The sequence below is a fragment of the Anguilla anguilla genome, chromosome 7 (genome assembly GCF_013347855.1).
Source record: "Anguilla anguilla isolate fAngAng1 chromosome 7, fAngAng1.pri, whole genome shotgun sequence".
NCBI lineage: Eukaryota > Metazoa > Chordata > Actinopteri > Anguilliformes > Anguillidae > Anguilla > Anguilla anguilla.
Window position 1 is genome coordinate 56,515,948 of NC_049207.1, and position 18,507 is coordinate 56,534,454.

At 53.7% G+C, this 18,507-nt stretch overlaps 1 protein-coding gene across 10 annotated transcripts in view; it reads left to right on the plus strand.

The window, feature by feature from the left end:
• Positions 1-716: 716 nt before the first annotated feature.
• The window catches only part of gab1 (GRB2-associated binding protein 1), a 51,187-nt gene continuing 33,396 nt past the window's right edge, over positions 717-18,507 (plus strand). For 6 of the 10 annotated variants that reach the window (XR_004766166.1, XR_004766167.1, XM_035426147.1 and 3 more), the window contains exons 1-2: positions 717-1,219; positions 1,317-1,446. Coding sequence is in view for 5 of the 10 variants with exons in the window: in XM_035426147.1 (XP_035282038.1) it covers positions 1,375-1,446 (72 nt within the window). In the remaining 5 variants the exon portion in view is untranslated. Of the gene's footprint in view, positions 1,220-1,316; positions 1,447-9,290; positions 9,606-13,530; positions 13,602-14,338; positions 14,605-18,507 lie in introns of those variants that run through there. The other 4 variants (XM_035426148.1, XM_035426153.1, XM_035426155.1 and 1 more) reach the window with 4 other exon arrangements.

Here is an 18,507-nt window from a genome sequence, read left to right on the forward strand (position 1 = left end):
ATATAAACATCCATGCGAAAGCAGGAAAATATAATTGTTTTCTATAAATACAGTTTAGCGAAATACTGTCGCGATAACCAATAATTTACGGTAGTATGCGATTTCAGAAGCCTGTCCCAAGCCGTCGTCTGGATGTGAAGCACCAAAACAGGTAGCGTAAATGGTAAAGGAGCATTTATTTGTTTAGTGGGTTGCCCTTTCGAGGCTTGCGGATTCATTTGGTTTATGAAAGATACATTGTGCATTAGATATAATTGCATCTGAGGTAATAATTGCTCAACTTTGTATTCCATAAAGTGACTTCGCAACAGTAGCCTAAATATGCACAAACATCTCGCTCAGTCCCTCCTCTTCCCCCGTCTCCTTTTGTTGAAATTTCTCATTTCCCGCAAGGAGATGCCTCGCGCGGCACTAACTTCGGGAACAAACAATACTGCATTCTGGTAACTGTAGTTCGTCCACCTTTCCTACCACTGTTATTTGACGTCTTCATTAAAGATATCGCGTTCTCGTTGTGTCCTTCCTTTGAGAGGTCTAAAAACAATAAATATCACTCTAAAATGATCAAAACCACTTACTGTGAGCTTGATCAAGAGATAAAAACTTTGAAAACCGCGATATTTCCATATTGTTGACCAACGAGGACTACAGGTCCCATAATGGTGCGCTTCTGACTCCTTTCTTGTAATCCGCCTCTCCCTCCTTCCAAGGGAAAGACCAAGTTGTGCGAGCGAATCGCCGCTTCTGACTGTCAATCACCAGATAGCAAAGGGAGCAAGAGTGAAACTGGGGGGGGAGATCGGGTGAAAATAAAACCTCAGGTCATATTGTATATTGAGGCAGTGAATAATAAGCGGGAAAGCTGGTGAGAATCACTTTGGGAGAGATCACGTAAACCGCCCCGTCCATGAACGTAAAACTTGGCGAGCCTCATTACTGCGTGCGTACACTCTGGAAAGAGAACACGGACAGTTCTCGCACAGAGGGAAAAAAAACATCTAGAGAAAAGCAAACACCGCCTTCTGTAAACTACGGGATACTGTGGCGAAAGTGGATTATAAAGTTTTGGCTCCTAACTGGAAAGTGATCGACTGTTTTTAGGAGTTGGTGTCCTGCCTTTCTGGAGAAGTTGTGCGGCTAGATTGTCGTGTTTGGAATTTCGGAGTCGGGCTTCGCAGTGAGAGCTATAGCGAGGTGGGGACCGGAGGGAGGAGTGTCGGTAGGCTATCGCTTTTTATAATCACAACATAATACAAGAATAAGGTGTATTTGCCGTGCATAAACGCTATTTTAACACTCTATTGCTTCTTTTTTAGGCGATCGGGCATTACGTACAGAATAAACCTCTCCACGGCAAAGAAAAAATCTCAGAAGATGAGCGGGGGTGAAGTGGTCTGTGCGGGCTGGCTAAGAAAGTCTCCGCCAGAGAAAAAGTTGAGACGTTACGTAAGTAGATCTATTGATTGCAACTCTCAGATTAAAATGTAACACATGCATCGTCCCGTGAACACGGTAGTTTATAGTCTAAGGGTATCGACCAACTCAATAATTTTGTTGCGGCAATACTTGTTTGCAGAAAATCGGTGTTGACAAGATGTGCCCCGCGAGCTAGCGATCCAGTCATTTATCGTGCAGCTTCCCCCATTTCTTCGCAAGATGTGTTGATATTTTAAAATCCATAAGGGTGGCATGCCACTTGTAACGTATCTGTTTTGTGAAAGGGGGGCAGAATTCATTACATTAGCGGCCAAAAATCCAGGGTGTTCTCCGGCCATGAGCACCCACTGAGCAATAGCAGGCCAGGGACTGAAGTACTGTTGTGATTTGACATTTTGTGTGTGTATGTGTGTGTGTGTGTGTGTGTGTGTGTGCGCGCAGTATATGTGACTGTAAATCTACATGACAGCTGCCGTTGGAGTTTCAATTGCACATTTAATCAATCTGTTTTTTTTTTTTTTGTTGCATTTTTTATTTGTAAGGATTAGCCTGATTTTGTTCAATATTATGACCTTGTTTAAACAAACTAGCTAGCTAATTTTCCGTGCTCTTTTGATTTATCCTTTTGTTTGTCGATGGAACCCCGGTTTATTGATACCCTGTATTTGGCTCTGGCTTGTGGCCTACTGCGTGCTGTTGTCATGTCTTCGTAAATTTATGAATATAACTTTTAGGCCTGTTGTTGTTGACAGAGAAGCACTGAGATTATTGATTCTGCAGGAGCGTTTAAACTATCTATTGAATGTTCTCTGTGCGCTTTTAGTTTTGGCACACCTGCGATATGGTCACATTTGCATGCAATTTCGGACAAGTTTCAGTACAGACACTTACAGAATGCAACGCTCGTGTACTCAGATAGGAGGTGGGTGTTGGTGCTGGGTGCTAAAATTCAGATTTTAAAATAACTTCCCACTTCCTGGCAAATTGCTCCAACTAGCACTCTACATAAACAGTGACATTTCCAGAAAAAAATTAAATTAATCTAGCTGTATTTCATTTTAGATTATATTACCTATTTTATGTTACTGTTTTTCAGTGTCTTTGTCTAACTAACTGAGTTCTTTTTCAACCGATTATCCTAAAATTTACAGTGTTAGACAATTGTTTTATGATACCAAGGCTAGAGCATTTTTGAGGGGAATAAATCCTGTATTTTGCTTGTTAATCTTACTTCCAGAAGCCGGGGCCAGGCATAATTCGATCATTCACAGTTGTCCACTGTGTGCAAGGGGCTTTACCTTCTTATCCGTAAATTTTAGAGTCTTGAGCATAATGCGTCTAAAATTCTGTATTAGACTGAAAATGTCTGCACTCCGCACCAAACCAACACTTTCTGCCATATCAGCCAGCGGTATGTGTGTATAAATGACTGCCAATATCTTCTGCTGGTTCTCCTCCCAAAGTAATATATAGCCTTAATCTGAAATGAAATCAGCTCTTTCTGTATTACCTCCACATTTCAGGCGGGCTGAATCTGAAGTATATGAGACTGTTTTAGTGTGGGTCAGGGGCCCCAGCACTGTGCCCCCATGCGCTGTTATCATCTGCGCTCCTTTCTTATCGATTCGAGCGCAGAGATAGAACGCTGTGTGAGAAAATCTCCCAGATTGCACTTCTGCTTTTGAGCTAGTGGGCGGCTGGCCCGGTTTGGGGAGATGTTGCCGTGGGGATCCTGGCACAGTGGTGCTGTTCTGGACACACGGAGCGGTCCCGTGAGGCTCGGGGGCCGAAACGCAGTTTGGTACCGGGTGGGCTGGGGCGGAGAGAGCTCTGCTGCTGATTGGTGGAGTTGGAGGGTAAGGCTGAGCCGTTTCAGTCTGCGCTGTTTACTGGAAGCTTCTGAGCTGCAGAAAGTGCCGAGTCAGCGCTGGGGGAGCGCCCATTCGCGCGCGGCCTGTGCACAGGGGGACGGACGGCGACCGCGATCGCCCCGGTGTGTGTGTGTGTGTGTGTGTGCGAGCGTGTGTGTGTGCGCGCTCCCGTCCCCAGCGCTGGTTACACAGCCCTGCTCCAGAGGGACCCCTGGAGTCCGTTTCGGCGCACGGGACTGCACCCCGTTGTGTCCTGTCTTACGCCCCGCGCTGTTTAATGTTTTACAAACACTCAGCCGTCCCCGCAGGACCGCCCTCTCCCGTCCGCTAACTTCCCGCGGCGTTTAAATGAGCCGTCCCTTTAACGGGATCTTAGTTCGGATGCACATGCACGTCTTCGCCCGTTTGAGTCGACCCACCGGTCCTGTATCGTGTGTTATATTGCTGTAATGTCATAGCGCCTGGTAAATTGGTGAGTTTGCCGTGTGACCTAATTGTGTGTGGCTGATCTGGAGTTTGGCTGTGGTCTGTGTGGCCCTTATCTCCCTCTGCGTGCTGCGGTCCAGAGGGTGTCATCTTATCACGGGCATCGGCACGTTTGTCCTGACCCAGTTTCCACAGTTTGGGCCAGAGCTCCAGCTGGACTTTGTGATGATACGCGAGCCGAAATGGCTGCAGACGACGCGCCGTTTCAGCTCAGTTTCCGCGCTGGAAGCACAAGCGGCTGGAAGCACAAGCGGCTGGAGAAATGTGCAGCTCCAGCGTTTAGTTTCTCTGCTTCTGCATTTTTCATGTGCGTTCACAAACTTCCCCTTTCGATGTTTGGCCACTCGGTCTTTCCTCTCTGTCGCAATTAGGCGACACGTGGAACCTTCTGGATACTGTCTCGGGATGCTCGAAAAACTGAAACATGTTTATTCTCACATTTCATCTTTTTGTTTTGTTTCTGACGAAAGGCTGGGGGACGGCATTCCGAATTAAAACGGTTTCATTTTGACTATGTTAGCTAGTTGTCATGGAAATCGGTGAAGACAGTTAAGTTGTAGGTTTTGAATCATGAGGGCTGTTAAATCTATAGCTTCTCCCACTCATCTTCTGTTGCTTGTTCAGAATCTGCAGTTGAATACTATTGTGCAGTTTGTAATTGATACTGGCGGCCGGTTGAAGGAGCCTTTGTGCTCCTCGCTCGCAGAATAAGCCTGATTGTTTTCCGTGTCAGTAGATACACACGGTCTTGTTACTGGCAGGGCTTCTCGAGGAGAAGGTGAGTTGTTTTGTAGTCCTGCTGAGCGATGAAGTAATGGACACCTGCACAGCCATGTTGTGTGCTACACACGTCAGGCAGGTGGCTTTTATTATTGTTTCTAAGGTCAGCGCAGCGCGTGGAGATTGGAGAGGATGGGTTGTGTGTATTTACACTCCCACCAGAGCACTGTTTTCCAGCCATCTCATTGACACGGCCTGGGATAGTTCTGTCTGTGATGGACTTTAGTTGTTCCATCACTCACAGAATCCACCAGGCGGTGACCCATACTTTAATGTGTCAAACGCTCTCCTGAGTAATATCGCACACTGAGTTAGCGGTGTGATGACTGGTATCTGGGAGCTGGTTTCGCTCTAAGTCTTGTATGAACTCCCGACTCAGGCTGTCCGCAGACTGTAGGGCTTCAGTGGATAAGAGGACTGGGGCGAAGCTCGGGCCCTACGCTACTACCCCGACCCCAGGCGGGACAGGACGCCGGTGGGAACCCTCTTTGTCTTTCGGTTCCCTGGACCCAACTGGACCCAAACTGGAATCCTCCACAAACCGTCTCTATACAAGTCACCCGTTCTGAAGTCTGAGTGGGGTTCTGTGGAGGTCAACACAGTTTCACAACCAGCAGACACGAGGCATGTCTTCAGTCAGGAGGAATGAACTGCAGGATGTGTGAAGTCTGATTGGCCAGTGTGAACTGCTTTTACCGGATGTGTGAAGTCTGATTGGCCAGTGGCACACAGTTCGGTTGATTGTGATTAAAGGACTTTGCGTTTCACGGTGTAAACAAACAGCCTGAAGACAAGAAACTGCGTCTGGACCTTATGGAGCCACTAAACGGCGTTCGGGCTTTGTTTTTGAACTCCATGAAGATGAAATTTTGAAAGTGACTGTGTGAAGTGAATAATGGGACAGTTTGACAGCTCCAGAACTTGGATTGTGTCCTTTAAATATTAATTATTTCTGATCTGTTAATCGCTTTTTCCAGGTTTTTCCACACAGCTCCCTGAATGTTACCTGTGAGGATTACTGAACATCAGTCTTTTAATGTGGAAGAAAGCCGGTCTCACATTCAGTCAGACATGAGTAAAGCTTTGGAGAGACAGGGTTGTGCGGTGGGAAGGTTTGCATGACTTACGCTGTACAGGAGTATGACAGACAGGGGAAATCCAGAGAATGTAAACCATGCTTACCATCCTCTGAGGTGAGAATGAGTGAAGTATTTATTGGTAAATTGCATAAACACACATTGGCCTTCTGCGTAATTACATTTTGTCTGGTATGAAGCTCTGACCCCTGGGAGTCAGCCTGTGCTGGTGACAGAATACTCAGTTCACTGGAGTGAACGTCACTCTTAAAGTAGATTTGAAATGGTCACATAAGTTAAAAAATATTTTTTTATGTACATAACTAGCTTACCTGTCATGCTGTCAAAAATAATGGTCAGCATGTCAGGTAAGCTAGTTGAGTCCATAAATAGACGCAATATATTAGCCATTTGCTCGATATGGTCTTTTAGAGACATAGTCATCCAGTTTAAAATAAAACCTGCTGGAAAAGCATCGGAAAATAGCCTGTCTTGCTATGACTAGCCTGACTCACTGTTTCCCCACGTGCTGCGATTGTGACATCACTGTGTCATCCTGCTGATAGCCATTGTGACATCACTGTGTCATGGTCCTGATAGCTATTGTGACATCACTGTGTCGTGCTGGTGTGGTGCTCAGTAACCCTGTTTGAGCCAGCGAATGGCTCGGGGCCAGTGACTGTGCGCACAGAACAGGTCGCATTTATGCAAATATGAAAATCTGGAGCAACAGCATGTGACATTGGGACTGTGATTACGCTAAGGAGCCGGACTGTGAGGGTTTAGTTTGGGCTTAGGAGTTCTGCAGGCCGTCTCCAGCGCCTGCTTTGGCCTCTGTGTGCTGGGCTGTGCTGGGCTGTGCTGGGCTGTTTCAGGCGGCATGCTGTAACTAGCAGTGCCCTGTACCTGCTGACTGTGTAATAACGTTCTGAGCGGATTATTGGCCATATGGGCTCGGGTTGCTGTGCGTTAATATTCAGCACGCTCCGTGTGTTTGGGCGCTGTTTGCTCGCATCATCGGTAACCTTGCCTTAACTTTTGTTCTTAACAATAATTTTTAGCCAGTGGCATTTTTGTGGAAAGTGTAGCACAGTTTGGGATGTGTGGCAAAAATAGACTTAGGCGCTGAAAACCAACAGTACTATTTCTGCTAAGCAATGTCACAGTTCGTTCCCGATTGCCACGAAAATGCCCAAAGATGGTCCTCGCGCTTCGAGCGAGCGAGGGAGAGCCCGGCCAGTGAACACAGCGAGGCGTTCTGCAGAAGGGGCTGTTTGTGCCGAGTCCAGTGGCAGGAGGCTGGAGGCTTCCTTTCCAGCAGAATGCTGCTCATGGAAAGGCCCAGAGAAGCCCAGGGGCTCAGCCCAGAGGGAGAAGGGATCTGTGAGAATCCAGGGAACTCTAAATTTGTCACCAACTTGGGGGAACTTGTGTACGTCATCAGTGTCCCAGGATCAGCGGGCCTGGGGCTTCTCCCAGAGGACATGGTGCTGCTCGGAGAGCGGGTCAGCGGGGGCGCTGTGGGGCGGAGCCAGAGGGGGAGGGGCCTGCCCTGCTCTCCTCTGCTCTCCACCAGGCCCCTGGCCCAGGGAGCTGGCCGACCGCTCCGCTCCATTGGCGGGAATGTGAGCCGCCCCGTGGGGGGGGGGGGCTGTTATTGTCGATTCGCGGCGGGGTGGGGGGGTTGTGGGGGGGTTGGGGGGTGGCTGTTGTATCTGCGGCCCGGTGGAATGGCGGCTCTCCCCGGCCCAGCTCGCCCGGTCAGAGCGGCGGGGTCCTGCGCTGCGCTGATGAGTTACAGATGCCTGCAGCGGGTCCTCCATCACTCACCACTCTGAGGCTCCTCCCACCATCCCCCGCCCACCGCCGCTCTCTGCGTCTCTCTCTCTCTTTCTCCTTCCCTCTCTCTCTCTCTTTCTGTGTCTCTCTCTCTCCCTCCCTCTCTCTCTCTCTCTCTCTGTGTCTCTCTCTCTCTCTCTCCCTCCCTCTCTCTCTCTCTCTCTCTGTCTCTCTCTCTCTTGCTCTCCCCCTCTCCCTCTCCCTCTCCCTCTGTCTCTCTCACACACACTGTAAACCGACTCTCTGGACAGTTTCTGACCTCTGAAGTTTTTTATGCAGCGTGAGTGTTTTCCTCACAGCCTGTTGCCCTGCCGTTGCCTTCCCAGCATGCTCTCTCCCGGAGAGACACAGTGACTGGGAACTCTGTGTAATGGCGGTGCACGCTGTCCAGCAGCAGCAGGAGGGGAAGTGTGTTCGGATGCTAATGGCGGTGCAGTGCCCGCTAACCCCCGGGACCGGCGTTTATCTGCTGCAGTAAGAGCGCTCTTCACTCAGACGCTCGCCTGCACGTCCACGGCCTTCTGATTCAGCCCTAAAATATGTGCCCCCGTCCCGTGCAGGAATGCGTCCGTTAGCGCTGCTCTGCCCTCTGCAGCGGGGCGGCATTCAGCTCGGCCTGCTACAATAAAGCCCTTTCACTCCGCCTGGCCGTTTGAGCATTTTTTAAATGGCGTTTCACAGGGGCCATATTGACCGCTTTGGAGGGTCCAGCAGAGGGAAAGATGGACGGAGGTTATGTAATCTCTGCTGCATGATGCCATGCGATGCCCTCTCAGCGTTGCGATGCCCCCTCTCTGCCCCCCCCGGTCTGCGTTCTCTGCCCCCCCCGGTCTGCGTTCTCTGCCCCCCCCGGTCTGCGTTCTCTGCCCCCCCCCGGTCTGCGTTCTCTGCCCCCCCCGGTCTGCGTTCTCTGCCCCCCCCGGTCTGCGTTCTCTGCCCCCCCCAGTGAGCTGAAGCTCCGCTTCTCTCCAGCAGGGCGGAGCCTGGAGCAGTCTCGCTCTCTCCCACCCCCCCCCCCCCTCCCGTTATTCACACTCGTCTTTCTCAGGCTCCGCACTCTACGCACCTTTTCCTGCAGACGAACTCTGCTCATCTAGAGGAACTGACACTGTGACACTGTGACTCTGTGACACTGTGACGCTGTGACGCTGTGACGCTGTGACGCTGTGACACTGTGACGCTGTGACGCTGTGACGCTGTGACACTGTGACGCTGTGACGCTGTGACGCTGTGACGCTGTGACGCTGTGACACTGTGGTGGGAAATGCTGGCGTCTCTTTGGCTGTTTTTTGTCTGCATGCCGCCTCCTCACTGCTCTTGTGGGGTATTTGGTTGGTGCCTGAGGCTGCGGTGTGTGACTGACTGACCCTGGTCTCTCGGCGGCGCTCGTGTCCTGCCCCCCCCCCCCCCCCCCCCCCCCCGGCGAGTCGGAGGGGGTGAAGCGGCGAGCTCGACCCGCTCCGTTTCGCAGGTTACCGGCAGCGGGACAGCCTGGGCGACGCCTCTTTCCCCCGCCGTCTCCACGGCTGCGTAACCCCAGACCAGCGAGGGGTCTCTGCCCCCCGACCCCGCCCCCAACCCCACCCCACCCCCACAGCAGCGTCTTCAGTCCTAAACGCATTAGAGCTGAGCCTCTGGTCTGCATGTACTGGAACAGAGCCAGGAGGGAGGGAGGGAGGGAGGGACAGTGAGAGGCGGAGGGAGGGAGGGAGGGAGGGACAGTGAGAGGCGGAGGGAGGGAGGGAGCGAGGGAGGGGGAGGGAGGGAGGGGGAGGGACAGTGATAGTGGGCACGGAGCTGGGTACGGAGTTACCAGGTGCCAGATTCCGTCAGCAGAGGAGCAGAGAGAGGAACGGAGCGCGCTCAGACCGCACTCTAACTGGCCGAGCAGAGGAGAGAGGACAGGCCACCCCGCGCTCTCTCTCCCCCTCTCCCTCCCGCTCTCCCCATGAGCTGTCCGCACTCCTCCGCCTCGTCCGCCTCTCTCCCGCTCCGCTGTCCCCTCCGCTCGCCCCTCCGGAGTGGTCCGGTCTGCCGCCGGCCTGTGCTAGGGAGGACAGGGGGGCTTTCCTAAACCACAGGCCCCTCCGCACAACTTTGGCTGGAAACTCTCAAGGTCAGTAGGAACTGTGTAGTTTTGTTTTGTTTTGGTTTTTTTGGGGAGGTTTTTGGTTACGGTGGACGGTGTGGTGTGAAGTTAGTGCTCGGGGGGGGGGGGCGGCGGTGTCTTGTGATTGTGCTCTGGCGTACGGAATGATAATTTGACAAGGCGTTCTCTGTGGACGTGTCAGGAACACGCTCCGATTGCGGCTGACCTGGCCCTGTGTCACTCGTGTGTCGCTGAATCCAGCCTTTAAATATCGGGGTGCCGCGTTTGCCCCGATTCTCTGTGTAGCCGTGAGAACAGTAACAGCACAGGCAGTGTGCCATAAGCGGGGGTGCGGGGGGGGGTACGCATCCTGGAGCTGCTGAACGTGTGAGACGTGCGAAGGCTCTGCTGGTGGTGCTGGAGGTGGCAGACTGGGGAGCTTCAGGTGTGTGTCGGGATTTTGGGAAGCCCTTTCTCTGTAGTAGCGTGTGACTGGCGGGGTTAGCGAGCGGAGTTTTCGGCGCTGGCAGCTGGCCGCGCGGAGCAGTGCTCTGGGTGTGCACAGCGCGGGACTGAGGGGGGGTTTGTTCAGCTTTGGGAAGGCGCTGAAGAAGCGCTCCCCTCATGCAGCACCAGCTGCTATGTGAATGGAATGTGTTGAATTCTAGAGATGCGGCTTTGACAATTTCATGTGACTGTGTGTCTGTGCTGGGAAGGGAGGGGCGGGGCGGGGGGGGGGGGGGGCGCGGGGGGCGAGCCGCAGCTTTGGCTGAGACTCCGGCCTCTTCCTGAAAGGGGCGGAGGAGGCGGGACGCTGTGTTTCCCGCTTCTCCCCAAAATAGGGAAAAACAGAGAGCTCTCCTGCACAGGGTGAGTGTGACACAGAGCAGGGAGCTCTCCCGCACAGGGTGAGTGTGACACAGAGCAGAGAGCTCTCCCGCACAGGGTGAGTGTGACACAGAGCACAGAGCTCTCCCGCACAGGGTGAGTGTGACACAGAGCTCTCCCGCACAGGGTGAGTGTGACACAGAGCCCACACAGGGTGAGTGTGACACAGAGCAGAGAGCTGTCCCGCACAGGGTGAGTGTGACACAGAGCAGAGAGCTGTCCCGCACAGGGTGAGTGTGACACAGAGCAGAGAGCTCTCCCGCACAGGGTGAGTGTGACACAGAGCAGAGAGCTCTCCCGCACAGGGTGAGTGTGACACAGAGCAGAGAGCTGTCCCGCACAGGGTGAGTGTGACACAGAGCAGAGAGCTCTCCCGCACAGGGTGAGTGTGACACAGAGCAGAGAGCTCTCCCGCACAGGGTGAGTGTGACACAGAGCAGAGAGCTGTCCCGCACAGGGTGAGTGTGACACAGAGCAGAGAGCTCTCCCGCACAGGGTGAGTGTGACACAGAGCAGAGAGCTCTCCCGCACAGGGTGAGTGTGACACAGAGCAGAGAGCTCTTCCGCACAGGGTGAGTGTGAGGCACACTGGGGCGTAAGCAGTGTGTTGAGCACACAGGGGCATAAGCAGTGTGTTGAGCACACAGGGGCGTAAGCAGTGTGCGGAAGTACGCACCCAAGCACAAAGCTGCGGTTGTTGTGTTTTTGAGAGACGTCGGCGGCTCCAGATCCGGCGACTCTGTGGAGTCCGGCCGCGATGGCGCGGTGAGCGAAGCACCAGCGGAGATCAATACCCATTTAGCCGATGAGAAACTGCTGCACCCCCCCCCCCCCGTACCCCCCCCCTTTTAACAGATGAGGAGATACAGCCTCCCTCCTGCTCTGTGTAAAGGCCCTCAGGCCGTCTCTCTAACGGAAAGCCAGAGAAAGCACGGGGTTAAACAAGGACAGCCATCTTTTCAACCTCACTCACTTTCATTAAATAATTAACATGGCTGCCCTTGTGTCCACACAATAAAACGAGAAATAGACACATACAACACCGATGGCACACTTGCACATACACACACAGAGTGTGTCTGTGTGTGAGTGTTAGGGTTAGGTGTGAGTGTGTGAATGTGTGTGTGTTTGTGAGTGAGTGATTGAGTGTGTGTGTGTGTTTGTGTGTGTCTTACAGTAGGAGGGTGTGTGAGAGTGAGAGTGTGTGTGTGTGTGAGTGTTAGGGTTAGGTGTGAGTGTGAGTGTGTGAATGTGTGTGTGTTTGTGAGTGAGTGAGTGTGAGTGTGAGTGTGTGTGAGTGTGTGTTGGAGTGTGTGAGTGTGTGTGTGTCTGAGAGTGAGTGTGTGTGTGTGTGTGTGTGTGTGTGTGTGTGTGTGTGTGAGTGTGTGTTGGAGTGTGTGAGTGTGTGTGTGTCTGAGAGTGAGTGAGTGTGTGTGTGTGTGTGTGTGTGTGTGTGTGTGTGTGAGTGTGTGTTGGAGTGTGTGAGTGTGTTATAGGAGAGTATATACAGAATGCTTTATTAGATCAGGCTTGTGTTTCTTATCTGTGCGATACGTTTCATTTCCTGTTTAAGCTTCCGTTTCTTAGTCATATGAAAATGTGATTTTGCTGAATCTCTGGCCTTCAGTGGTAAATGAGATTTGGTCGGACGTGGATGCCCCCCCCCCCCCCCCCCTCGTGATTAGATTCCGCCGGCCCGTGGAGTCCATGCTGTTTCCTGTCACCAGGGTAACAGAGGTCCAGGGGGGGGCGGGGGGCGAGGGGCGAGGGGGGCAGGGCGCTGAAACTGTCCCGGGACGGCCAGGCCTCAGGTGTGCCCCGTCCCGCCCCCAGACCGGCGCGTTTGGGCGGAGAGCCGGGGTTTCGGCGGGCTGGCCCGGGCCCAGGCGGGTTCCGTTGGGCGGGTGACACCACGGCGTTTACGGGGCACAGGAGGAGGTCTGATTAACGCTGGCGCTCCCTCTCTCTCGCTTATCGCTTTCGTACCTGCTCCTGTTCTGAGGTGACAGAGACAGCGGGAGGAATCGATCAGCACACCTTAGAGTAACACAGCTCTCTCACACACACACACACACACACACACAGCTCTCTCACACACACACACACACACACACACACACACAAACAGCTCTCTCACACACACACACACACACACACAGCTCTCTCACACACACACACACAGCTCTCTGGGGAATGTATGAGCTGATGCTCAGAGTCTTTTTCAGGTGAAGAGGAACTTGATTGTGGCAACGTTGATAAAGAATAAACTAGATGCACACACGTACAGTAACTCACTCAACTTACGCACTCACTCGATTCGCTCACTCACTCGATTCGCTCACTCACTCGCTCGCTCACTCACTCGACTCACTGAATCGACTCACTCACCCACTCACTCACTCCACTCTAACTTGCATCCACTTATGTATGCACACACACACACACAGCTCTCACACACACACACACACACAGCTCTCACACACAGCTCTCTCTCTCTCTCACACACACACACACACACACACACACAGCTCTCACACACAGCTCTCTCTCTCTCTCACACACACACACACACACACACACAGCTCTCACACACAGCTCTCTCTCTCTCTCACACACACACACACACACACACACACACAGCTCTCACACACAGCTCTCTCTCACACACACACACACACACACAGCTCTCTCACACACAGCTCTCTCTCACACACACACACACACACACACGCGCGCACGTGCACACACACACACACACACACACGCGCGCACGTGCACACACACACACACACGCAGCGCGGCGTGTCTTCAGGGCAGTGGGTTAGTGGTAACGGCGGGCGGCGGGGTCGTTGGGTGCTCGGTGTTGCGGGGCAGCGCTGTGCTCAGAGGGGCAGGAGATATTTTTGGGCCGGGCCGTGTGTGTGCGGGGGGTGGCGTGCGGGGGGGGGGCGTCCTGTCCTGCACGGGCGCTCTCGCGGTGGGGGATGGGATATTTTCAGTCCATTGTGTCTACTTCCTGTGGGTCAGGGGTTACTGGAGCAGGAGTGGGGACCTGGCAGGAAAGCTGCCAGACTGCCCAGAGCTCAGCGCTAGCAGCACCGCGCTCAGCTCCTGCTAGCCTAACAGCACGAGGAGGTAAACACCCTGACGCGCACACACACACGCGCACACACACACACACGCACACAGGACACACACACACGCACACACGCGCACACGCACACACGCACACACACACACGCACACACATACACGCACACAGGACACACACACACACACACACGCACACAGGACACACACACACACATACACACACACACGTGCAAACACACACACACACACACACACATACACACACACGCACACACACGTACAGACACACTCACGCGCAAGCACACACACGTACAGACACACTCACACGCAAACACACACACGCACAGGACACATTCATGCGCAAACACACACACACACTCACGCGCAAACACACACACAAACACGAGGCGCTTCTCTTATGCACTACAAGCTTTTCTTAATTTATTCCACGTTCTTCAGCGTTGGCTTCATGGATCGGGACACAAACAAGAGTTTTCCCTTTTCCTGTCGCAGCACTAACCAAAGACCCTGGGGGGGGGTGTTTCGTTCCGTTTTGCGTTTGTGCGGTGGGACGTGCTGGTGGGACGTGCTGGTGGGACGCTCTGGTGGGACGTGCTGGTGGGACGCTCTGGTGGGACGCTCTGGTGGGACGCTCTGGTGGGACGTGCGGTGCGGCAGGAAGCAGGCTGAGACCCGCTGCCGCGCTCTTATGTAATGAGAAGCCAGCGGCCGTTATGGGGGGGGGAGGGGGGGGGGGCGTTTGTTGTTATTTTTATAACGCCGCGCTTGCTCTCCGACCACGTCCAATCACAGCCGCCGGACGAGTGGAAACTCGGGACGACTGAATACGTTTGGTTTGGCTCGCTTCCTGTTTGGTAGTGCGGTGAGCTCCACAGGTACGGACTCCGCCTGCGCATTTCTGTGCTAACCCTGGGGACGGCATCGGCTGGGCTGGCTGCGCTGGCTGCGCTGGCTGCACACCGCTTACCGCAGAACAGACTGCAGCCTGGCAGTTTCTATTTGCTTTCCGGCTCATGGATTGCAGGTTTGAATTTAACAGTTTTGCTTCTTCTTGTTTTTTTTCTTGTTTCTCTTTTTATAAATAATTATGGGAGAATTGTTTAAAAGGTAGGAATGCTAAGGTTAGTTTAGGAGAAAATAAATCCTTTAGTCTCCATGTCAGCAACGTCAGGACTGTCCAGCTAAACACTTCTCCGAGTCATATTTGTGAGATATTTTATTTTGAGAACTTTTAAACTTGAGATATTTTTGTTTGTGAAAGAGACATATTGAGTAATTTTTATACATAAAAGCGTGTAAACCAGATAAAACACTTTTATACCGAATTCATTATTTCTGCCTGTTGCTACACACTGCCGCTCAGACAGAAGCTTATCAGCCGTTGTGTTCCTTCCGTGCAGTAATTCATTTGGTGGTTTTAACGGTGCGCTTCTGTCATTAGCCGTAGCTTGGCTAGCATGAGAAGAGCAGGCGGTTATTTGCTCCTAGTGTGGCTGGTTATTTGCCCCGAGCGTGGCTGGTTATTTGCCCCGAGCGCGGCTGGTTATTTGCCCCGAGCGCGGCTGGTTATTTGCCCCGAGCGCGGCTGGTTATTTGCCCCGAGCGCGGCTGGTTATTTGCCCCGAGCGCGGCTGGTTATTTGCCCCGAGCGCGGCTGGTTATTTGCCCCGAGCGCGGCTGGTTATTTGCCCCGAGCGCGGCTGGTTATTTGCCCCGAGCGTGGCTGGTTATTTGCCCCGAGCGTGGCTGGTTATTTGCCCCGAGCGTGGCTGGTTATTTGCCCCTAGTGTGGCTGGTTATTTGCCCCGAGCGTGGCTGGTTATTTGCCCCTAGTGCGGCTGGTTATTTGCCCCTAGTGCGGCTGGTTATTTGCCCCGAGCGCGGCTGGTTATTTGCCCCGAGCGTGGCTGGTTATTTGCCCCGAGCGTGGCTGGTTATTTGCCCCGAGCGTGGCTGGTTATTTGCCCCTAGTGTGGCTGGTTATTTGCCCCGAGCGCGGCTGGTTATTTGCCCCTAGTGCGGCTGGTTATTTGCCCCTAGTGCGGCTGGTTATTTGCCCCGAGCGCGGCTGGTTATTTGCCCCGAGCGCGGCTGGTTATTTGCCCCGAGCGTGGCTGGTTACTTGCCCCGAGCGTGGCTGCTGTTGAGCGTTACCCCTTCGATCAGGTGACATGCCTGTGTCGCTGGTTTCTCTGTGTTCTGGCAAACGGCGTCCAACACGCAGCCGATTCGCTGGGTCACTCAGTTTGCTCACAGTGTGCAGTGAGCGAGCGGTCTGAGCTGCTGGGGGCCTGGTTGGTGCGGCTGCAGGGCTGGTCTGTTCTGCGTTTCGGTGAGTGTGTGGCAGTTTGTGCTCGCTCGCTCTCCCCCGTTTTGTTCAACCAGAGTTAGTGATGAACACGGCTTCTGTCTGCCCCGCTGCATCGCAGCCTCTCTGCAGAAACTCCCACTGCGTTAGAAGAGTGGAGAGGGCTGTTTCTGAGTGTATGTTCAGTGGTCTCTACCTGTTTGTCCTTTCATAGCGAATGTTGTTAATGAGAAATATTGTTCCATTGTAGTACATCCTGTTTCTGCTCCTTTGATGTATTGTGATCAGTTGTCCAGGGTATTTTGGTTTGATAGAGCACAGCAAAACCATTAGACAAAACAAGCCTGAAAAACAAGCCTATCATGCATGCTGAATGTTGCACGGAATGTTTTTGTTTGTCAGTAGCATTTCAGCCATTATATATTATATTAAACACAGGGGTTGCTATTCCTTTACCAATACCTCACATCTCAAATTTGTTTCATGAATTTTTTTAAACGTTCTTGGGAAAGTTATGTTTTTTCACATACATAATGTATTTCGTAGTGAGTGGGCAATTGACAGTTGTATTTGTTGATCTTCAGTCGGTGGATGTGACCGGAGAGTTTGGGGATATGACCGGAGAGTTTGGGCCGTTGGCAGACCCTGTTTGGCAGACGCTGTGTGATCTGGGTGTGCTCTGGGTGTGCTCTGGGTGTGCGCTGGGTGTGCTCTGGGTGTGATCTGGGTGTGCTCTGGGTGTGCTCTGGGTGTGCTCTGGGTGTGCTCTGGGTGTGCTCTGGGTGTGCTCTGGGTGTGCTCTGGGTGTGATCTGGGTGTGCTCTGGGTGTGCTCTGGGTGTGCGCTGGGTGTGATCTGGGTGTGCTCTGGGTGTGCTCTGGGTGTGCTCTGGGTGTGCTCTGGGTGTGCTCTGGGTGTGATCTGGGTGTGCTCTGGGTGTGCTCTGGGTGTGATCTGGGTGTGCTCTGGGTGTGCTCTGGGTGTGCTCTGGGTGTGCTCTGGGTGTGATCTGGGTGTGATCTGGGTGTGCTCTGGGTGTGCTCTGGGTGTGCTCTGGGTGTGATCTGGGTGTGCTCTGGGTGTGCTCTGGGTGTGCGCTGGGTGTGATCTGGGTGTGCTCTGGGCCGGGCTCTTTATGGGACAGTCACAGGTTCCATGTGCCAGTCTCTCTCTCGCGTGAAAACCACGCCCGCCTCACACGTGTAGTTTGGCAGACGAGGGTGAGGCCGTGTGGGTCGGAGATAACTGTACCCCAGCCCCCCCGTCCCCCTCCCCCACCCCCCCGCCTCTTGGTTACAGCCCCGGTATCAGAGCCAAGGGCCGCTGTGACAGTCTTCTGAACACACCGATGTGACAATGGAGGCAAAACAGGAAGTGTCTGCCCCAGCGTGTGCGTGGGGAGCAGATGACCAGGAAGTGTCTGCCCCAGCGTGTGCGTGGGGAGCAGATGACCAGGAAGATAAAAAGCAGACGGAGTGGAAACTTCCAGTGAGGGTGTTTTTCCTTTTTTTAGCCAGGGTCCAGAAGAAAGAAAAAAAAAAGGCCCAATTTCCTGGAAAACAAACCTCACAGGGCGTTCTGAGGAGCCTCTGGACGGCCCTGCCCCCTCCCCCCCCCAGGCCTCACGCGCGTGCTCACTTTCAGCCGGGGCTGAACGCGGTTAATGTTTAAACCCCCCCCCCCCCCCCCCCCCATGCCCCCACCCCCGGGGTTAATACCTGATCTGCTGCAGGAGTGGAGCGTTTGTGTTTTTCTCCCGGGTGCTGTTCCCTGTGTGTGTTTCACACGTCGCAGTCCTGTGAGAGAGAGAAGAGTAAAATAAAGTGAAAATGTTTGGTGGAGGAAGCTGGTCCTGTTCCACTCTGGCCCCTGTGTGCTCTATTCAGACCTATTGATCCCCCCCTCGCCCCCCTGCCCGCCCCCCCCACGCTAATGAGCGATGCAGATCGATCCCCTGGCCCCGCCCCCCCGGGGGGGAAAAGCCTGTTAGCAGCAGGAAGTGGTGCAGTAGAGCAGGAGAAGGACCGCGTGTCACAGCCTGCTCCCGATCCCTCGCCGACCCCCCCCCACCCCCACGCCAGCGGACCCACTGAGCGCGTGCGAGAGGTAAGGGCCGTGCCCGCGGCCAGCGGACACACCGCGGCGCTGTCGGGTGAACCGCGCTCGAACGCACAGTCATGCCCGGGGCGGGGTTTGGGCGCGTCCTGCAGATCAATACCGCCACGGGCGTCAGGGGCGCCTCGCTCGGGGGGGGGGGGGGGGAGAACGGGCTGCTCTGGGTTTTGGTTGCAGTCCCGTTAGACTGACGGATATCTGAAAGCCTGTAATCAGTGGCGGGGTGATTTGCATTGGGGGGGGGGGGGGGGAGGGGGGGGGGGAGGGGGGGGGGTGTTTTGCATGTGGTTTTGCGGTCTGTACGTTCAGATGAAGCGCGAGCAGGTTGCATATAAGAGGCCGACGTGTTCGCGCCTCAGACCGAGGAGCAGTCAGCCTTCGTTCAGCTGCAGGTTTATAACCGCTTATCTCTCTTATCTAAACCCAAACTCTGTTTGTCGGCCGAACTCTGCAGACGGTGCTTTTGAATCCTTTCACACTGTCGGCCGTGTTTATGTCTGCGGC